Source organism: Diadema antillarum, unplaced genomic scaffold, assembly GCF_040938485.1.
Source record: "Diadema antillarum isolate AM-2024a unplaced genomic scaffold, OU_Dant_1.0 scf00000041, whole genome shotgun sequence".
Lineage (NCBI taxonomy): Eukaryota > Metazoa > Echinodermata > Echinoidea > Diadematoida > Diadematidae > Diadema > Diadema antillarum.
In genome coordinates this window covers 1086983-1105523 of record NW_027270930.1, presented here as the reverse complement: position 1 = coordinate 1105523, position 18541 = coordinate 1086983, and the positions used below count along the sequence as shown (strand labels likewise).

General features: G+C 38.8%; 1 protein-coding gene across 1 annotated transcript; it reads left to right on the top strand.

Annotated features, from left to right (window-relative positions):
* The first annotated feature begins 1977 nt into the window (after window positions 1-1977).
* Window positions 1978-5111, top strand: LOC139712620 (protein fem-1 homolog C-like). The gene has a single exon (XM_071624434.1). The coding sequence runs from the start codon at window positions 2265-2267 to the stop codon at window positions 4194-4196; it is 1932 nt and encodes a 643-aa protein (XP_071480535.1). The 5' UTR covers window positions 1978-2264; the 3' UTR covers window positions 4197-5111.
* The last annotated feature ends 13430 nt before the right edge of the window (window positions 5112-18541 follow it).

Below are 18541 nucleotides of genomic sequence, written 5' to 3'. Positions count from 1 at the left end.
AAAAACAGAAGATCAGAAGAACGCTATACGAGTTAAGAAAAATGTGCATATATCATGAAATAAAACATGTACATCTGAGCAATTTATCGACGTGTTGACATCAATCATCGATTTTTTTTTTAATCAATGTGCAGCTGTTCAAAAACTTACTCAACATCAGGGTCAAGGACTTACGTAAGACATAATATGAATAAAGAAAAAATAAGAAAGAGAAAGAGAGAAAAGAATGTGTAAAGGGAAGGTATCAGCAAGTAAAACGTATAGAACCGCATACTTCCGAACTGGGTGTGGACAAAACAACACCAATTGAACCCGGTAATCTGCTACATCGACAAAGACTTAACAAGGATAATGAATTGAGGGAATTTGACCTGTTCCCAACTTGTAACAAGACAAACAAAAATCGGAGAAAAATTCCTGTGACAGGGAACAAAACGTTTGTACTTGGACATTGAATCTATTAAAGGGAATGTGTATCGGTTCAAAAACTTGCTAAGCATTAGCGTTTAGTCAGAGGACTTGCGGAAGACAAGAAACTTGCATATCAAAACGAGTGGGAAGTGTAAAATGAATGCTAGACTAACATCAGCAAGAAAGAGAAAAAATGTACATATATTATGTGATAATGCACGTAAAGCTGAATATTCTGTCGATGTGTTGACATATTCTATCAATGTGCAGCTGTTCAAAAACTTACTTAACTTCAGGGTCAAGGACTTACGTAAGACAAGAATATAAAGAAAAACAGAACAAAAGAGAGTGAGAAAAAAATGTTAGAAGGGAAGGTGTCAACAAGTAGGATACGTGGGTATGAATAGCAAGAATAACCATTTTAAAATTACAAAACCACATACTTCCGAACTAAGTGTGATGGGCAGAACAACTCCAAGTGAACCCGGTAATCTACGACATCGCCAAACAAAAGACTTAACATCTGGGACAGGGAACAAAACAGATTGAACTTGGGTATTGGGTCAATTAAAAAGAATGCGTATCAGTCATGTCGTTTCAAAGACTTGCTAAGCATTTGTTGGAGGACTTACGTAAGACAAGAAACTTACATGTCAAAAAACATGTAGTAAGCATACATGAGAATGAAAGGTAGAGTAACAACAGCAAGGTTGGAATTCTGAAATTGCATACGTTGAAATGTGGGTAGGAAGTGAAAGTACTGCTTGCCGACATGTTTACAAAGGGCAGTGACTTAAAAAAGAATTGACACGTTTTCTGGTGTGTAACAGAAGGCTCGCTCAAAAGAGAACTGCATTCGTGAATAAATAAAGCGTGTGCTAAAAAGCATTAAGGACATGTACAGAGACGCAATAACAAATATGTGAAGCAGTTCATGATTGAAATGATGATGATAATAATAATAATGATGAATATATTACAGTAATCGTCATATTATTATCTTTTATTTGTGCAGGCCTATATCATTATCATCGTCATGTTATATTATTATTATTATTATTATTATTATTATTATTATTATTATCATTATTATTATTATTATTATTATTATTATTATTATTATTATTATTATTATTATATCATTATTATTATTATTGTTATTATTATTATTATTATTATTATTGTTATTGTTATTATTATTATTATTATTATTATTATTATCAATATTAGCAGTAGTAATGGTAGTAGTCTTGCAGTAGCTGATGTTGATATTGTCATGATTATCAGCATCATTTATTTTTATAGGATGTTCATCATCAGCATACTATAAGTAATACGATTTACATCACCCTTTCCAGATGGTTCCTGCTTGAATTGCCGGAAGGACCCAGATCACAGAACTCTCGAGTAGTAGTTGACTTAGAGGGCGCAACATATTTCTGTCAATTTAGAGTAGACAGTACGGTCGGTACTACATTCTTCACGTACAGACCGGACGGGTATAACGGTGAGCGGAGCTAGCTAAAGCCGCCATCATACCGATGTCATTGCACCGCATGCACTGGCTACTGCCGGGAATTCGCTGATCAATCTAGATCCAGAAATCTAGGTAACTTTATATTTCCACGTACACTACGCCATGTATGTTACGTATGTACACACTTTATGGTGACTGGTGATGTGTGCATGAGTGGAAGTTGTCGCTTCGGAGACCTAGCTACATCTACTAAATCATCAGAGGTTTACTTTTTGTGAAGAATGAGCAAGTATGAACTCGTGTAATGAATACCTTCCACGCTAAATATTCTCGTGATTGTGATGCGACTGATTTGTGATTCCGGAGGGTCGTAAGAATGTCCAAGAAACAATCTGCTGCTGTCCGTGATCCCGACTTTTACAAAGTGAGTGTGTTTCATGCAGCTCGTGATGGAAAGTTATGCCGCATCAAGAAATGGTTCCAGCTCTTCAACAAGGAAGAGGTCAAGTGGATTGTGTCACAGATTGTGGAAAGCACCACCCCATTGATTGTGGCTTGCAGACATGGTCACATAGACGTGGTGAATTACTTTATTGAGCAGTGCAAAGCGGACATTGAGCAGGTTGGTTCTGTGACATTTGATGGGGAAACGATAGATGGTGCACCACCCCTGTGGTGCGCAGCTGCCGCTGGACATTATCAGACCGTTGCAACATTGATCAAGCATGGTGCGAAAGTCAACCACACCACTTACTCAAACTCTACCCCTTTACGTGCTGCTTGCTTTGATGGTCACTACGACATCGTCAAGTACCTTGTGCAGCATGGTGCGGACATTGAACTCGCGAATCGCCATGGGCACACATGTTTGATGATATCCTGTTACAAGGGGCATTACAAGATTGCCGAGTATCTGTTGCACCTTGGTGCTGATGTAAACAGAAAGAGTGTACGTGGCAACACTGCACTGCATGACTGTGCGGAGTCTGGAAGCCTTGAAATCATGAAGCTGCTCCTCAAACACAGAGCAAAAATGGATGTTGATGCTTATGGCATCACACCCATTAAAGCTGCGGCAGTGGCTGGCCATGTCAACATAGTGGATTATCTGGTTTCACTGAGTGATATACCACGCTCGGAGAAGATTGACGCCCTGGAATTAGTTGGAGCTACCTTTGTTGACAAGAAACGTGACATGCATCAAGCGATTGGCTTTTGGGAGCGTGCAATGGAACTCAGATACAATGATAGGGTACATCTTGTTCATAAACAAAAGTGTGCAAAGCCAGTAGCAGCCTACGAATTCACTGTAGAAGCACAGAATAGACAGGATTTGGATAATATGGTTGGAGACCCCGATGAAATGAGGATGCAAGCCCTGTTGATACGAGAGAGGATACTTGGACCAGCCCATCCAGACACAACGTACTACATAAGATACCGTGGTGCCGTGTATGCCGATTCTGGCAACTTTGAGAGGTGCATTATGCTGTGGATGTATGCACTAGAGATGCAGCAGGATGCCTTAGAACCTCTCAATCCCATGACACAGAGCAGCCTTCTCTCCTTCGCTGAGCTGTTCGCGTACATGTTATCAGAACGCAATGGTGAGCGAGTGTATCAGCATGTTCCATTCAGCGATGTTGCAGTCGTGTATTTGAAAGGCATCGCGGAGATGAAGCGAGGCGTGCAGCAGCATCCTTTCTGGCCGCAGCAAGAGAAAGAGACAACAAATTTCAACCGGACTCTCCTCATCCTAATGCACCTCATGTGTCTTGTAGCTAAGCGAGATGGAGCAACACCCGTACAAATGGAGGAAGTGAAACAGGCGACATATGAACTCGTCAAGCTTCACCTTCGCGGCAGCCAGGGATTCACCCCTCTCCACCTTGCCGTTGACAAAGCAACATCCTCAGTGGGACGATACCCTGTCTGCAATTTCCCCGACAAGAAAGTTGTTCAGTTTCTACTGGAGTGCGGGGCCAACTGTAACCTGCTGGACATCAATGGTAACTCGCCGCTCCACGTAGCCGCTCTGAACATGGCCAGTCCGGGAACGGCGAATGGGGGTAAGCAGGGGGACAGCAGCAGTGAGATCATGAAGATTCTTCTAGATCACGGTGCACACTGCGACTATCGCAACTATGCAGGCCAGACACCACTAGAACTTCTTAAGGTTGCCTGTGATCTGGCGCCAATCAATTATACAACACTGCAGTGTCTGGCTGCAAGGTGCATCTCTAAGAACAAGATTCCCTTCCGAGGAAACATACCAAAGGCACTGGAGGGATTTGTAGCTATGCATTGATCTTTGAAATTTATGTAAACTGACTATGCCTGTGAATTTATGATTTATGCATTTCATGCAAATTGGGCTATCTATTTCATCAGATAATGACATGGATTGATGACTCCTTTTATCAAAAGGGGAAGTACATTGACATCTAAAGATGTCATCTTTTGTACTGTACAGGTACTGTCAGACATGTTTACATTTGAAAGGAATTTATAAGCTTATCTTTGAAAGATCATCTATATTCGTAATTGTGTTTCAGAATTATATCTTGCCTTGACTAGAAGTTGCCAATACTATGAATCTTCCCACAGGTTTGAGGTGATTTAGAGCATGCATCTAGTACAGTGTACTTATGGTTGTTTTCTGTCATGCCATCTGAAGAGAGAAACTTAGCTGAGCATGTACACAGATCAGTAATATACAGTTCTTAACCTAAACTTGCATCTTTGCATGACATGAGCTCTATAAGACAAAACTCCATAGTGCAGCCACATCAAGGTTGTCATTAGATGCCAAGCTAGTTTAACCTACAGACCTACAAAATTCTCTACTTTCATGATCATACAAGATTTTACATACTGTATGCGTCCTGTGTGTGATTTAGCTCATAAACTTTGGCTGGCCTGTGGCTTTGAAACCACCGATTTAGCACAATGCACTTTTCTCTTGTGATAATTCCCCATTAAAAGTGGACTGACTGATTTTATTTTCAATTGGCTTAGTAACATTTATAGAATGAATGATCAAAACACCCAATGATCTGCAGTTTGTTTTTACTATGTGTTCTACATACGTGAAGCTCCTGTGGTTTAAAGTTGCAACTATTTTTGCTACTCACATAGTTCTAGAATAATGTCATGCATTTTTATAGCCAGCAGTATTTTACCTGATGACCGGAGTGCATTGCTAGACTACAAAACCTTGTTGAAAAGGACAAGTTATATTCGTACTACTCTGATGTTTCAATGTGATTACTGTATTGTTATAATGCATGGTACCATCCACACTCCAATGAATAGAAAATATGTTTCTAAGACGTCACATTATAAAGCCATTTGGGTGCATACAATCTTCAGCAAGCAATTTGAATGCCCTCGGCCCCCATCCATTCCCTGTAATGCACATGCCCAGGCAGACGGCACAGACAAATCAACAAATTGTGCACACTTTTACAAATTCTCATGCCCTTCAGTCTTAGTTTTAGTACTGTAGAAGCCATATGATCGTTTCCCGTCCTACCCCTTCCCCCAAGCAAATGATATTGTTTGAAGCATCTCCTTTGGAGGAAAAAGACAGAAATGAAGCAAAAAGTAGGCTCGACAGCAGCCAATGTGGCCTACATTTTTATGACATGACTGCATGGTACTTTAAACCTCGAGCTGAAGTTCGGCAACCCAAAAGTCAACACAAACATAGCCCTGCCTTTTCTTATGTTGATTCCTGTGAAATTCTTCCTGTGAGACAACCTCTCTAAGTTTTCAAATTGCATTTCTTGACGCACTTTAGTTCTCCTTAACTGCTACTGTGGCAATAGCCATGTATGTTAGTGCATTTAGGTCAATTTAATGTCGACGTAAATGTTCAGTTGACATAAATACTCAGATGAAGGTAATTTGCTGAGTCCTAAGAACGTTGACTTGCACACGGTTTTCTGAAGTCTGTATTTTAGTGACTGCCCATAGCATTAATCTGTCCTCTTCCAGGCCCATTCTCAGGACATGCCTCAGCCAATGAACTGTACTAGCAATTGTCACGCATGTTTACAACTTCGCTTGACTCATCATCAAGTGTATTCCCAGCCCCATCCCCCCCCCCCCTCCACCATCTTTACTCAGACCACATTGTTTTTGTTCATTGTTGTGGGTACGCTTATTTCAGGGTGGGGGCGGGTACATCGTGTTAGCTGTGATATGTCTTGTTGATTGAGAAGATATCATTTAGGGCTATAAAGTTAACAACAGAGATACGGTACATACATTTGTATAACCACACAACTTGTTGGTAATCATGTTACGTTGTATGAAAAGGCATTTGAATAAATGTATGATATGAAGGTAATCTTAACTCTCTATATTCTATTACATAAAGGTATATTTTGCAGGACTATACATGTCCAGTCAGCTGTAAACTGGTTTTGACCTATTTCATTTCTCTCCGACTGGTGTATTTACGCACATGTACTTTTGTTGTTGTTTTTTGTTTATTTGTTTTTGTTTTTGTTTTTTTGCTGTGTGATGCCCCTGCAACTTTGGGACAAAAGGAAAATCAGTGTCGCATGATGATGTGCTCTGCATTTTGTTCAACTGTCATCAATATCAGCAGCAAACTGAAGATCCTCCAGCATTCAAGTTCACTGTATTAGATAGATCAAATAACACCAAACAAACTGACCAAGGATGTGAGTTTAATTTTAATGGGATCAAAAATTATTATATTGTGAATTTCTAAATTGGTCACTTTGTCTTCTTGCAACAGTGATATCAGGCTAATTGCATACAACTGCAAGATGAGATGGTAGGGTCATTGTCTCACAAGTATGCCCTTTGTTGCACATAAATCTTCACTAAATTTGCACATGTGTTCATCATGTGTGCACCTGTGATGTCAATTCAAGAAAAACATTGTAAGCCCAGCACCCCAAAACCATTGCAATAATTTAGCAATGCTGACACTGAAGAGTGGGTACATCCTTGTATTCTAGGCAATGATGTATTGTATATTAGTGTACAAAGTGTGTACACCATCTACATCAATCATTTGTGTCCATTATCACTATTCTGTGAAAGCATGATCAGATTTGAGATATCATTAAGTTTGTTCTGATTTCAAAAGTTGTTAAAATATTCTGTTTGAAAGTTAGCAACATGAAGAGGAGTGGGTGCTATTTGACATGCAGCCCCATCAGAAAGACGGGATGTTTTTAAGTGACAGAACACCAAGGTGTTTTCTTTTTCTTTTCTTTTTTTGTAAAAAATGAAAAGAAGAAAATGGCCACTTTTGGAAAATGATTACCAGTGTTAGTACATATATTTGGTTAATTGTGTGGGCATTGGGGTACAAAGCTGTTGACAAATGCCCTCAGTCCATTTCATTCCCTTTGAATGTTCCTGGTTTCTCGTGGGGCTTAATGCATTCATCATTAGTAATAATGTGCATTCATGAATACCAAGATCTTCATTTCTGATTTGTAGTCACAAGCGTGTAAGTTTGATTGCACATAAAGAATATACATGCCCAGCTTGAATTGTCATTATGCACTGTCCTCATAGTTCTGTTTAAAAATGGAAAAAATATTTTTTTTTTCTTATTTTTTATTGACTTGTAAAGAGTGCCCTTCAAAAAGAAAAAGACAAGGGTAGACAGAGAAGTCTGTTATTAAAAATTTTGCTGTTCAAGGTAAATTACACATTGTTATGACTGAACAATTCTATGATGTGTGCATCAAGTGTTACCCTTTGTGTTGATCGTAAATGTTATCACATGCATGGCTTGTCATCCCTTCTGGTATGTTAAGCTGACTGCACTCTGGTGCATGGTGCCATCAGTAAATGGACAAGCCTGGAATTAACCTGTAAGGGTCCCTCACCGAATGACAAATGACTCTCAGAAGGCAGGTTGAAGACATTGCTCATATACTTTTTTTTTGGGGGGGGGGGGGGGGGGGAGAAGGATTTGTAGTGGGAAGGGAGCATCTAGGGAAAATTTAATGACTTCTTCTAGCTTTTTCTGTTTGTTTGTTTGTTTTTGTTTGCTAAGTGACCAGCAACCTGTGATGCATCACCTGCAAAAGAAAGAAACCTTCTTGGTTGTTTTATTTTTTTCTCTCCTTTCTATGGCACCCTTGTTGGAGGCCTCCTGCATAGCTGTCATGTGCATATTTTAAGACATGTACAAGGCCAACAAGGAAATGCCCCAGAATGCAACGATAAATGCATCATATTCAATTGAGGCCTGATGGTAATGTCTTTGCCTCATCTGCACAGATGATTTTGCTTTCCGTTTGTACAATTGTACGTGTGAATATTAGCAAACAGGATAGAGTATACATGTACGTGTACGAATACTAGCCTGATGAACCCTGCCCTACCCCCAAACTACAGCTATAAAGAGCATCAGAAAGCAAAATGGGGATTCTAGTAATATAGCTCTCTGGGAATTAATCAGAAAGATATGTCAGTTGAAATGATAATTATAAAGGTGTTGCAAGTCATTAGAGGCAGGTTTTGTCCTGTGGTTAAGTTTAAACCTGCCTAATAGTGACTTCTAGGAACACTTGTACAGTGTACGTGGTAGGCCTATCCTTCTCAAATTGATCTGCATGTGACAGAAAAACAAAAAGGTCACTCTGATATCTTGTGCCTCAGTGACCTGCCAGTTTTGTTTCAAATGCAAAAATACCAAAATTATTATTACTTGTTTAATTTTTTTTTTCTCAGAATTCTACAAGGAATAAATGTCCTTTGTTGTTTTGGATAAGCACAACAAAGTACAGTGTACCACGATCTGGGCAAACTTGCATCGTTGCAAGTACAGTGGGGATTGTTTTCAAGCGCTGTTAGCCATATCCTGGTGAGAGCGATCTCAATGTATGTTTGCATTCACCATGACTATACACCTTTTATATGCTAGAGTCAAAGTTGAATGTACACGTAGTACAGTCATACCTGTTAATGATAGCGAAAAAGTGTGCAAGGGGTTCAACAAATTAGGTGGCTTCTGGCTAGTGTCATAGTCAGGTGGCCACTGCATATATTGTGGGGTCTATTTTTTTTCCTGTGAGAGTTTGTAGTGGCCACGCAAAGCAGGTGGCCATTATAGACAGGCGGGCTGGTAGGACTGGTTTGACTTCAGCAACAAAGGAGTATTTAATTGTGTATGACATATGCTATAGGCAGAAGTGTGTGATAGAGAAAGATCTGTATGGTAACAGCCATGAGCACAACAGACATGCGGGGTCATGGAGAATACATCGGGAACTCTAACTCTCCCACTTTGGGCTGGACTTCTCCCGCTTTGAGGCCATCTTTTCAAAATCTCCCTCTCTAGGTGTACATGTATGTCTCCCACTTAAGATGTATTTTTTTTTCTCCCACATAAATTTTAGCTTTCTCTCACCCAACTTAGAGTTCTTAAGGTCTGTCATGTACAACTGTACATGTAGATTCAAAACATGAGACTAAGATACTTGTAGCATCAAAGGTCATCAAAGGTCATCTATAATTGTAGAGCTTCCAGGGCCTTGAAACAGGCCCCAGATCCATGCAGCAAGGATGCCATACTTTGTACTTGTGACATGCGCCATGCACACATATATTGTGCCCATGTTCGTGTGATTAGAGCCTCTTGTTTTCTCCAGGCAGAGGAATATACTGTAGGGGTGGGGTCTCTCAATACATGCACATGTGCCATGTTCTCTTGCTGGTTATTCAATATATTTTTCTATGTGCCACCATTTCTGATGAAATTCATCCTGTCGTACCATGATATGGGATGCATGTTGTAGTCCATGATATTGACCAGTCAGTGTGTGTGCTGTAATCATGCACTACACTCTGCTGTTCTTCATGTTCCCGAAAACCTGAATTTGACTTCGAAAGTACTGTCCTTGGGTCATTGTCTATTGCTGTGTTATGTACAATGTACCATGCCACAAAGCTGGTCTTTGGTGTTCTTGTTATACTTGAAAACCAGGATATAGTAAAGTATGTTATATTTTACTTTGCAGATATTGAGCATGGAACTGCTGGTATCTCAAAAGTTAAGGTACTGCTAATAGGAGGTTTTGTTTTGTTTTGTTTTGTTTTGTTTTGTTTTGTTTTGTTTTGTTTTGTTTTGTCTTTTTTCTCAAAGAGTCAGTTGGAGAATGAGGCATTGTGTTATGCACAAACTGGACATACTCTATATAATCATTAATTTGTCAGTCATACTGTTGCACAAGAATGTAGATTGTATCACATGTCATCAGTGTACTGAGCAGAAAATGCATTTATATGATATGGGAGAGAATTGCCTGGATATCTGGTGTATTTCATATCTCTTGCTTACTGATAAGTTTTATGCATTATGCCATTTTTATGCAAGCATGTTTATCTATAGTTTAACCTACTTGTAATGCAAAGTTTGAAGTGATACATCTACTGTCTGGTCACAATTCGAACATTTCTGCGAAGAGTACTAGTACACTTAATAGACAAACAACATTTGTACATGCAGTGCAGTAAAACAGTATTGTTCCTCATATAAAGAAATGCTTTCTGCCATTGATATCGACTTTTCAGAGAGTAGAGGTTTCTATGGGAAGAATATCAGAACTAGAGAGAAATATTCGTAAAGTGAAAAAGAATATTTATCACAGAATTATAACATTCAGGTCTAAAGAGCCATTATGCTGGCACAGTGTACAAGTTACAATCGTTGATTTGTTATCAAGGTTGAGATTGTAATGATATGTGGAGAGAGAGAGAGAGAAAGAGGATAAAACCTCAATGTTTCTCTCTCTCTATGATATCACAGAATTAAAATCTTGTCATGTTTCGACAGCTGGACATTTGGTAATCACTCTGTGTCATGCATTTGTCATTTGTTTGTTGTATACAACTCTACCCTCAAACTTTGCAAGATCTCTGATTTTCACGTAGAGCTTGCAAAGGAACAGAAAGGAAGAAAACAAGATAAAATGAGCATTATTTTCTATTTGCCTTGGTGACTTGCCATACAGTCTCGTGGAAGGCTCCCTGGTCTTAAAGATCAAACATTGTGCTGCTTTGTGTTCTCAGAGAAGCAGGTAGACTGCCGCAAAAAGTAAGGACTTGAAGGACAGGTGTGCACAGACATCAAAATGCTGAATTCAGGGTTGTCTTTAAATACACAATATCTAAACAACATGATGTTACATACATTGTATATTTCATTTAATATCTACATGTAATACCCAAATCTGACAATGTGGCGAAAATAATTACACTAAGATTGTTTTGGACAACAGATCCTATGGCTGTTTTCTGAGTAAGCTCTTCATTAAGATATTCTTGTCTGTGAAGAGAATGAGATTCAAGGCCATGTGCGGCGAGGTACAAAGGAGGATATGTGTAGGTGTACGCTAATGCGGCTCTTTTTTGTCTTGTCTGTTTTTTTTAATGGATGTAATTCCAGTATTTTTTTTTACAAAGTTCCTGGTACTAATTTGAGACTTCTAGTGAATATGGCTCACGAACATAAGTGAACATGTTCTGCGAGTGTGTGTGAGGTTCTAGGTCTGAATGATACAACACAATCTAAATTTATCCAGCTGTGACATTTCTTTTTGTTGGTTTGTTTTGTTTTTTATTTGCTTGAAGACATGAGTTGGCTTGCTGCCTGAAGAGGGCATGCTGAACGTGAAGTAGGGACATGACAAGCTTTGTAATAGCTCCCAACAACTCCTATCCATTGGGTACGTGTCTGGGACAACAGCCAGCTCATGCCGAGGTAGTAGGCTTGACTATCTGTCTATCCTCAGTCAGTTGGCTGCTGGGATTACACCGGCAAGCAGCCACGGATGTGACCGCTGTCTCGTGAAACAAAATGCACTGATCGACGGTACAGCTGCCCTACTGGAAAAGAGTGGAGGGGGGTCCCAAATGGTTACAGCACTAAACTGTTCATTCAATTTTTCAATGTTCATTCCCCTTTCTCTCTCATCAGCTTTCTGTTATTCATCCTCTTTGCCCTTATCTGTCATTATTTGTTGTTCGTTCACCACTCGCAAAACTTGTCCCACCTGATTGACACACACTTTTTTTCTTTTGTTTTTTAGTTATCTTTTTTAATAAATTTCTATGATTTTACATAAGAAAATACTTATCTTGAATTTACACAATATTCAATCAGCAATGATTAATCAAACAAAAAACAATACATAACCCAGAATCATAACATACATCTTAATTTTATGTGCAAGCTTACTCGTACACACACACACACAAACCCTCCTGATCTACCTCCTTGATCAAAACGATCAAATACACTGACTCACACACACACACACACACACACACACACACATTTTGGCATGGATGAATGCTGTTTGAAGCTGTATGTTGTACCAAGTAATCTACTGACACTACTCTGTATGATTCATTGTGCATCATGTTTAGGTCATTCGTTCGGGAAGGTGATTTCCCCTTTTTTGTTGGGGGGGGGGGGGATGGGGGAGGGGGGCAGGGGGAGGCTGGTTGAACAGTTCAAATTGAGGGAAGCGAGTGCAATAGGGATCCTAGCAATGAATAAGAAAGGAGTGTTTTTGTATCACATCAGAACTCTGGTGCACCAAGCTGAGCAGAGAGAGAAAGTAAAGACTACAATCTCTGAAATAGTAGTGTGTCTGGATTTTTGGTGCAGCATTTGGTTATGACTATCAAAGTTTGCAACTCCATAAAAGGGGTGGGGTGTTTCTAAATCAGAATGGGTCTGTGGCTTGTGGCAGGGGTTTGTCATTGTGTATGTACAAATCGGTGTATATGCATGTACATTGTATATTCAGGTGTAGGTGCATCTGTCTGTCTGTCTGCAAGTGTATGTTGGCATAGGTACATTGTATATATGTGTTTGTCATGCATGTGTGTGTGTGTGTGTACAAATTAATGTAGGCCTGTGCATTGTGACCCATTGTTGCATGGAGATACTCCACATCTCACAGCCATTATTGGTGGGAAGTCAAGTATGATCTGAACAGTCTGGTGGATGAACCTTTTTCTTACCACCACTGAACAATACCATTGACATTTCATGAAGAGTAGGCGACAGTTGTAGCAACAGGGTTAAATGGAAAAACAAAATGTGTGTGTCTTAAAAGATTTGCATGAAAAAGCATAACAGTATGCAGAGCTACCAAGTCTCACGCATTCTGAGTGAGACTGAAGCATTTAGGGGTAGTCTCACGATCTCACGCATGGCACCCATTTTTCTCACGCATTGGGCAAAGTCTGCAATTTGGGCCCATAATAAGGAGCATAGCTCAAATTGAAGGTATATTTTCCTTTTGTCTTTCAAAATAAGTAAAAAATAGTCACTTATGTATGCACCTGATCGCACCATTAACTACTGTTAAGAGCTAAAAATTGAAAAAGCTCCCTACCGTGGGAGGCGCCACAGGGTGGAGGCGGGCCGGGACCCCTCCCACACCCTCGCTTGTGCGCACATTCGCTCGCCGAGATGCCGAGTCATGAAAATCTCACTCATAGAACTTTTTTGAACTTGGCATCCCTGCAGTATGAAAATGTATTTCAATTGATTTGATTTCTAAAAACATTTGTAAATTGTAGGGGCTTACTGAAAATACTCAGGTAAAGGTAATACAGTGGGTCCTATTGATGCAGGGCATGCATCTACTAGAAGTACTGGAAGTATATTCATTAATTTTTAGAAAGACATAGCAAATAACTTTGCTGTCAAAAATTATATATTTCACTTGTCACATTCAAGCAATGTACAAAATTAATGTATTTCTGATAAAGGACAAAGGTGGATGAAAATGTGTAACATGTAAAGTAGATGAAGTTTTGTTTTGTATTTCATCTCAGATACCAAGGAGCCTATTTCTGTTGCTAAAAAAAAAAATCCCATTTCCCTCACAGTGTTTTGAAATTGAAAACATTGTATTGAATGGTCATTGTGTAATGCAGCTAGCTTTCTAGAGATGAGATGAATGTATGTTACAATATATGCACATGGGTATATCATAATTTAGTTTCCAGTGAAAAAAAATAGAGTTTCAAACTTCAGAGCCATTGTTGGTTCATGTACAATGTAGCTCTATGGTTATGAATGTATGGTGTGAACATTTAGTACATTTATCTCTACAATGTATTAGAAATTAGAAGCACAGTTAAGGTTAAAATGCTGAGAAAATTTTCAAGCATCCTCAGTCACATTCCATTTAAGAGCTTTATAGCAGTGAGTGTCATACAATTTATGACATTTCTCTATGCTGTAAGTTAATTGTTGCACAGATTTAGTCTGAACCCACATGTAAAAATACTGTAGTCTCAAGCACTACGAGTCACTGATGGTTCAAAGAGTGCTATGTGCACGGTATATACATTATGATGCATATCAATCATGTAGGCCTATTATTATAGATACATGTGCATTAGTACTATCATTTCTGGGCACTTTATTGTTCCGCGTAGGAATTATGTAAATAAAGAGTTCGACAAGATGACCGAGATCGACCAAACACCTTGTTTGAGAGTCTGGGTATTTTTGGTGATTATGATGGTTCGTTAGGCCAAGTTAACCTCCGTAACGCTATATGTATCATTATGAAGAACCTCTGTACATTGTGCATAATGGAACGCAGGGGCGGATCCAGGAATTCTGTAAGGGGGGTGAGGCACAACTAATATTTCTAGTGCCACTTCCGGGTTTCTTGTCATATTTTTCTTTCTATTTTTTTGTTGTTGTTGTGTGTGTTTTTAACGAAAAAAACCCCCCCAAAAAAACGAAATCCGCTACTGGAACGGCTTCTTGTATCCCAAGCTGTCAAATAGTGTAAGAAAGGGGGAGGGGGAGGACTTTTTTTGGGTCAAACTTAACCCTTTCACAATCAAAGGCAAAGTTGTCACTATGCATTGTGAGCATTGCAATTTTGCAAGAGTGGTTTTTACAGGGTATATAGAGTACAACTGACTTGTGCCAGACATGGACAGACTGCACTTCTCCAAAGTGTGAATTGACCCTAAATAGTCATTTCCTTGAAAGAAGAAGAAGAAGAAGAAGAAGAAGAAGAAGAAGAAGAAGAAGAAGAAGAAGAAGAAGAAGAAGAAGAAGAAGGTGGTAGTCATCTGCAAAGCATTATTGTGCAATGAAATGAGAATTGGCTTGGAATGGTGGATCCCCCAGTGGAAGAGAATTCCCTGCTAAGGATGTGTTTTAAATAGTGATCACTGTGATACACAATTGTAGTAAGATGTAATAGCAAGTGATTTGCCTCTATGACTGTTATATGTCAACTGTTGTTGAAAAAGTACACAAGAAGTGTTCTGGGTGTGACTATTTTTTCCATACCATTTTTGAAATTGTAATTCAATTGGTAATTTAGTTATCATTATTTGATATTTATAAATATTATTTTATATTCATATGTAATCAAATTATGTTATTATTATTATTATCATTATTGTTATTATCATCATCATCATTATTATTATCATTATTATCATTATTACTATTATCATCATCATCATTATCATTACTGTTATTATTATCATCATCATTATCATCATCATTATCATCATCATTACAGTTTTTGTTAACTCAAATCTACATTTGGTCGCCATAGAGCCAAAAATTACATAGATTATGTATGGCTTCAAGAGAAAGCCACTTTTTGAGAAACAAGAGCGTCCAAACCTGTGTATATATGCATGCATCCACACACTAGTACACAAGTATATGGGAAGAGGTGAGTGAAAAAAAAATAGTTCTTCAAAGTAATCTCCCCTTAGATTTAGACAAGAAAACGTGTATAAGCCCAGCCGCAAACTCGTAGGCGAACCACTAATTAACGGCTGGCATTGGATTGCACCGCAAATGCTCGTTAAAAATTGCCAAGAAAATTTGTGTGACTAATTCTTTCCCTGTCTTCCTCTAATCAAGCGCTGTGGTCGACACCAATACCACCTTGCCTCCCTTTTTCCTCGTACAGGTACAATTTCGTAGCATCAATAATTTTCACACTGATCATTGCATGTGACAGCAAAGGACGGGGAGTCATTTCGTGATGCAAGTCCATCGAGAAATCACTTGTCATACTTGTTTGTGGTCTGTGATCACCCAAGCAATATCATAGCATATACAGACAAAAAAAGAAGGGGGGGGGGGGCCCTCAGATTTACTTACATCTGCAAGTTTATGAGGATATTTATATATACAGGACACAAAAATCCTTTGTTTGGTAATATAAGTTTGTGACTTTGCAAGTTGATGTTCAAAATATCCTTGTGATTTAACTATCCGATCTGTGAATCAGTGTCTTCTACAGAAAACAAACTAGAAATGTCGCTAAGGCGACTGATGTCTCCGCCATAATGCATGATTCTCCCAATAGGTGTATAGTACGATGTCTTCACAATGTGTGATGACAGTTTCACATAACTGGCAAAATATCGAAATAACAGGTTTGTCAAAAATATCTTGAATGTTCACTTTCCACGAACTGGGTTTGCTATAATTGTCTATTAAAGAGTGCAGGTACACATATTTGGGGAATTGAAAATTTTTACTTGACTTCTGACCGACCTTATTATAAGTTTATGCATTGAGTATAATTTTCAAGGTATGAAGAAAGAGTGTAATTACAGTACAAAATATATATATTTTTTATTCAAACCTGACCTTTGACCCTTAACCTTTGACCTTTGACCTTCTGGCTGGAAATTTCCAAGAGAATCTCCATCAAGTAATACATGTACATATATATTAAATTTTAAAACTAATAATGCAATCGTTGCATATACTAGTATATGAGGGAAATAGTAACATTTTGAGGAGTTGACCTTGACCTTTGAACCCCCTGACTATTGACCCATGACCCTTAAATTCCCTAGATAATCCCTGCCAGTCAGTACATGCATATGTACCAAGTTCCATGAAGATATACATTGAACCATTTGCGAGAAAAATATTGCAACATTTTCACCTAACCTTTGACCTTTTGACCTTTGGCCTTATGACATGAAACTCTCTCTGGAGAATCCTTACGCAGTAGTACATGTCTACACTAAGTTTCAAGAAAATAACTGCGGGCATTGCATAGATATGGGGGAAATAGCAACATTTTTAGCATTTGACCTTGACCTTTTGACCTTTGACCTCTTGTCAATGTCAATAGAATCTACTCAACTAATTGTCCCATCATACATCATCCTTGGACCAAGTTTGGTGAAAGCTGCTTCATCCAGTTTTGAGTTATCACATAAACAGATAAATTTTAGGATTTGACCTTGATCTTTGACCTTTGACCTCTGTCCGATTTCACTGAAAAACTAATCTAGTAATTGTCCCATCAAATATCATCCTCCAACAAAGTTTGGTGAAATTTGCTCTATACAGTCTTGAGTTATCGCGTAAACGGATACAATTTCATGATTTGACCTTGACCTTTGACCTTTGACCTTTAGCCGATTTCACCCAAAATCTTATCAAATCGTTGCCCCATCATACTTCATACTTGGACCAAGTTTGGTAAAATTCCAGTAAATATTACTCAAGTTATCGCGTAAACGAAAGCGGACGGACGTACGGACGGACGGACAGCCCGAAAACATAATGCCTCCGGCACCACTTCGTGGCGGAGGCATAAAAAGGCCTGCATCCAATAATGCTCAGCATACAATTGTACTTTCAAATTGCCAATCAAACCCTTGCAATGTTGATCGGATCATTTTGGAGAAACAACAATCTGCTCAAACATTTATCACATCAAACGAGAGAATTATGTACATCTAATAGCACAGTTTATTTGGATATCTTCACAAGGAAATCTAAATTGAGGTTGCTCTTTAAAGCTTGATGTGCTATCTTGAGCTGCTAATTTCAGACAGTGCTGCCATACAAACTTGTGTGTGCAATCAATCATTGCTCATTCTGTAATTGTCTCCAAGTTGGATTGGGATTCTTGGAGTGAGCCCAACTCTGTAGGTCTACCCCATCATTTTGACTCGAGCAAGGATTGCAAAATGACGTATGACCCGCCTCCACATGGCAATGACCATGGGGTGGGGAAGGGTACTGGATTACACCCCTTGCTCACCTCTTTAGTGCAGTGATTCACAATTCCACTCTTAGCCATAAATTGACAAAAGTCTTAAGTGAGTTTTCAACATTCAATCACTCTGGCTATAAGTGTTCTAAAAAAGGGGGTAATACCAAGACAGTATTCTTCTGATTGCGACATTGTCTGGATTCATTATTAGTTAATCACTCCTTTTTTTAGAAGTGGAAGGGAAAGAAACCGAAAGCAGACTGGTACTTTCCTTTGTGCTTCTGACCAGACAACATTGCAATGTTTGTAAGTAGTGAAAGGATACAGAAAGAAAAAGAAAGAATGAAAAAAAAAACAACCTACAGAAATTGGAAAGAATTGTATAGCTGCCATGAAATAAACCTGTGCATGATCTGAAGTGCACCATGCATTATCCTAACCAATGAAGCTGACTGACTACCAAGGACATATAGGGCTGCAGTGAAAACAAAAACAAAAACAAAACAAAACGCAACATGTATGGGGAATAATGATTATGGCACATTTAGGGAGCAGAGTGCAAGTAGAGTATGCTTTTCAGAACATTCATCATGAGTCCCAGCAATTATAGAAC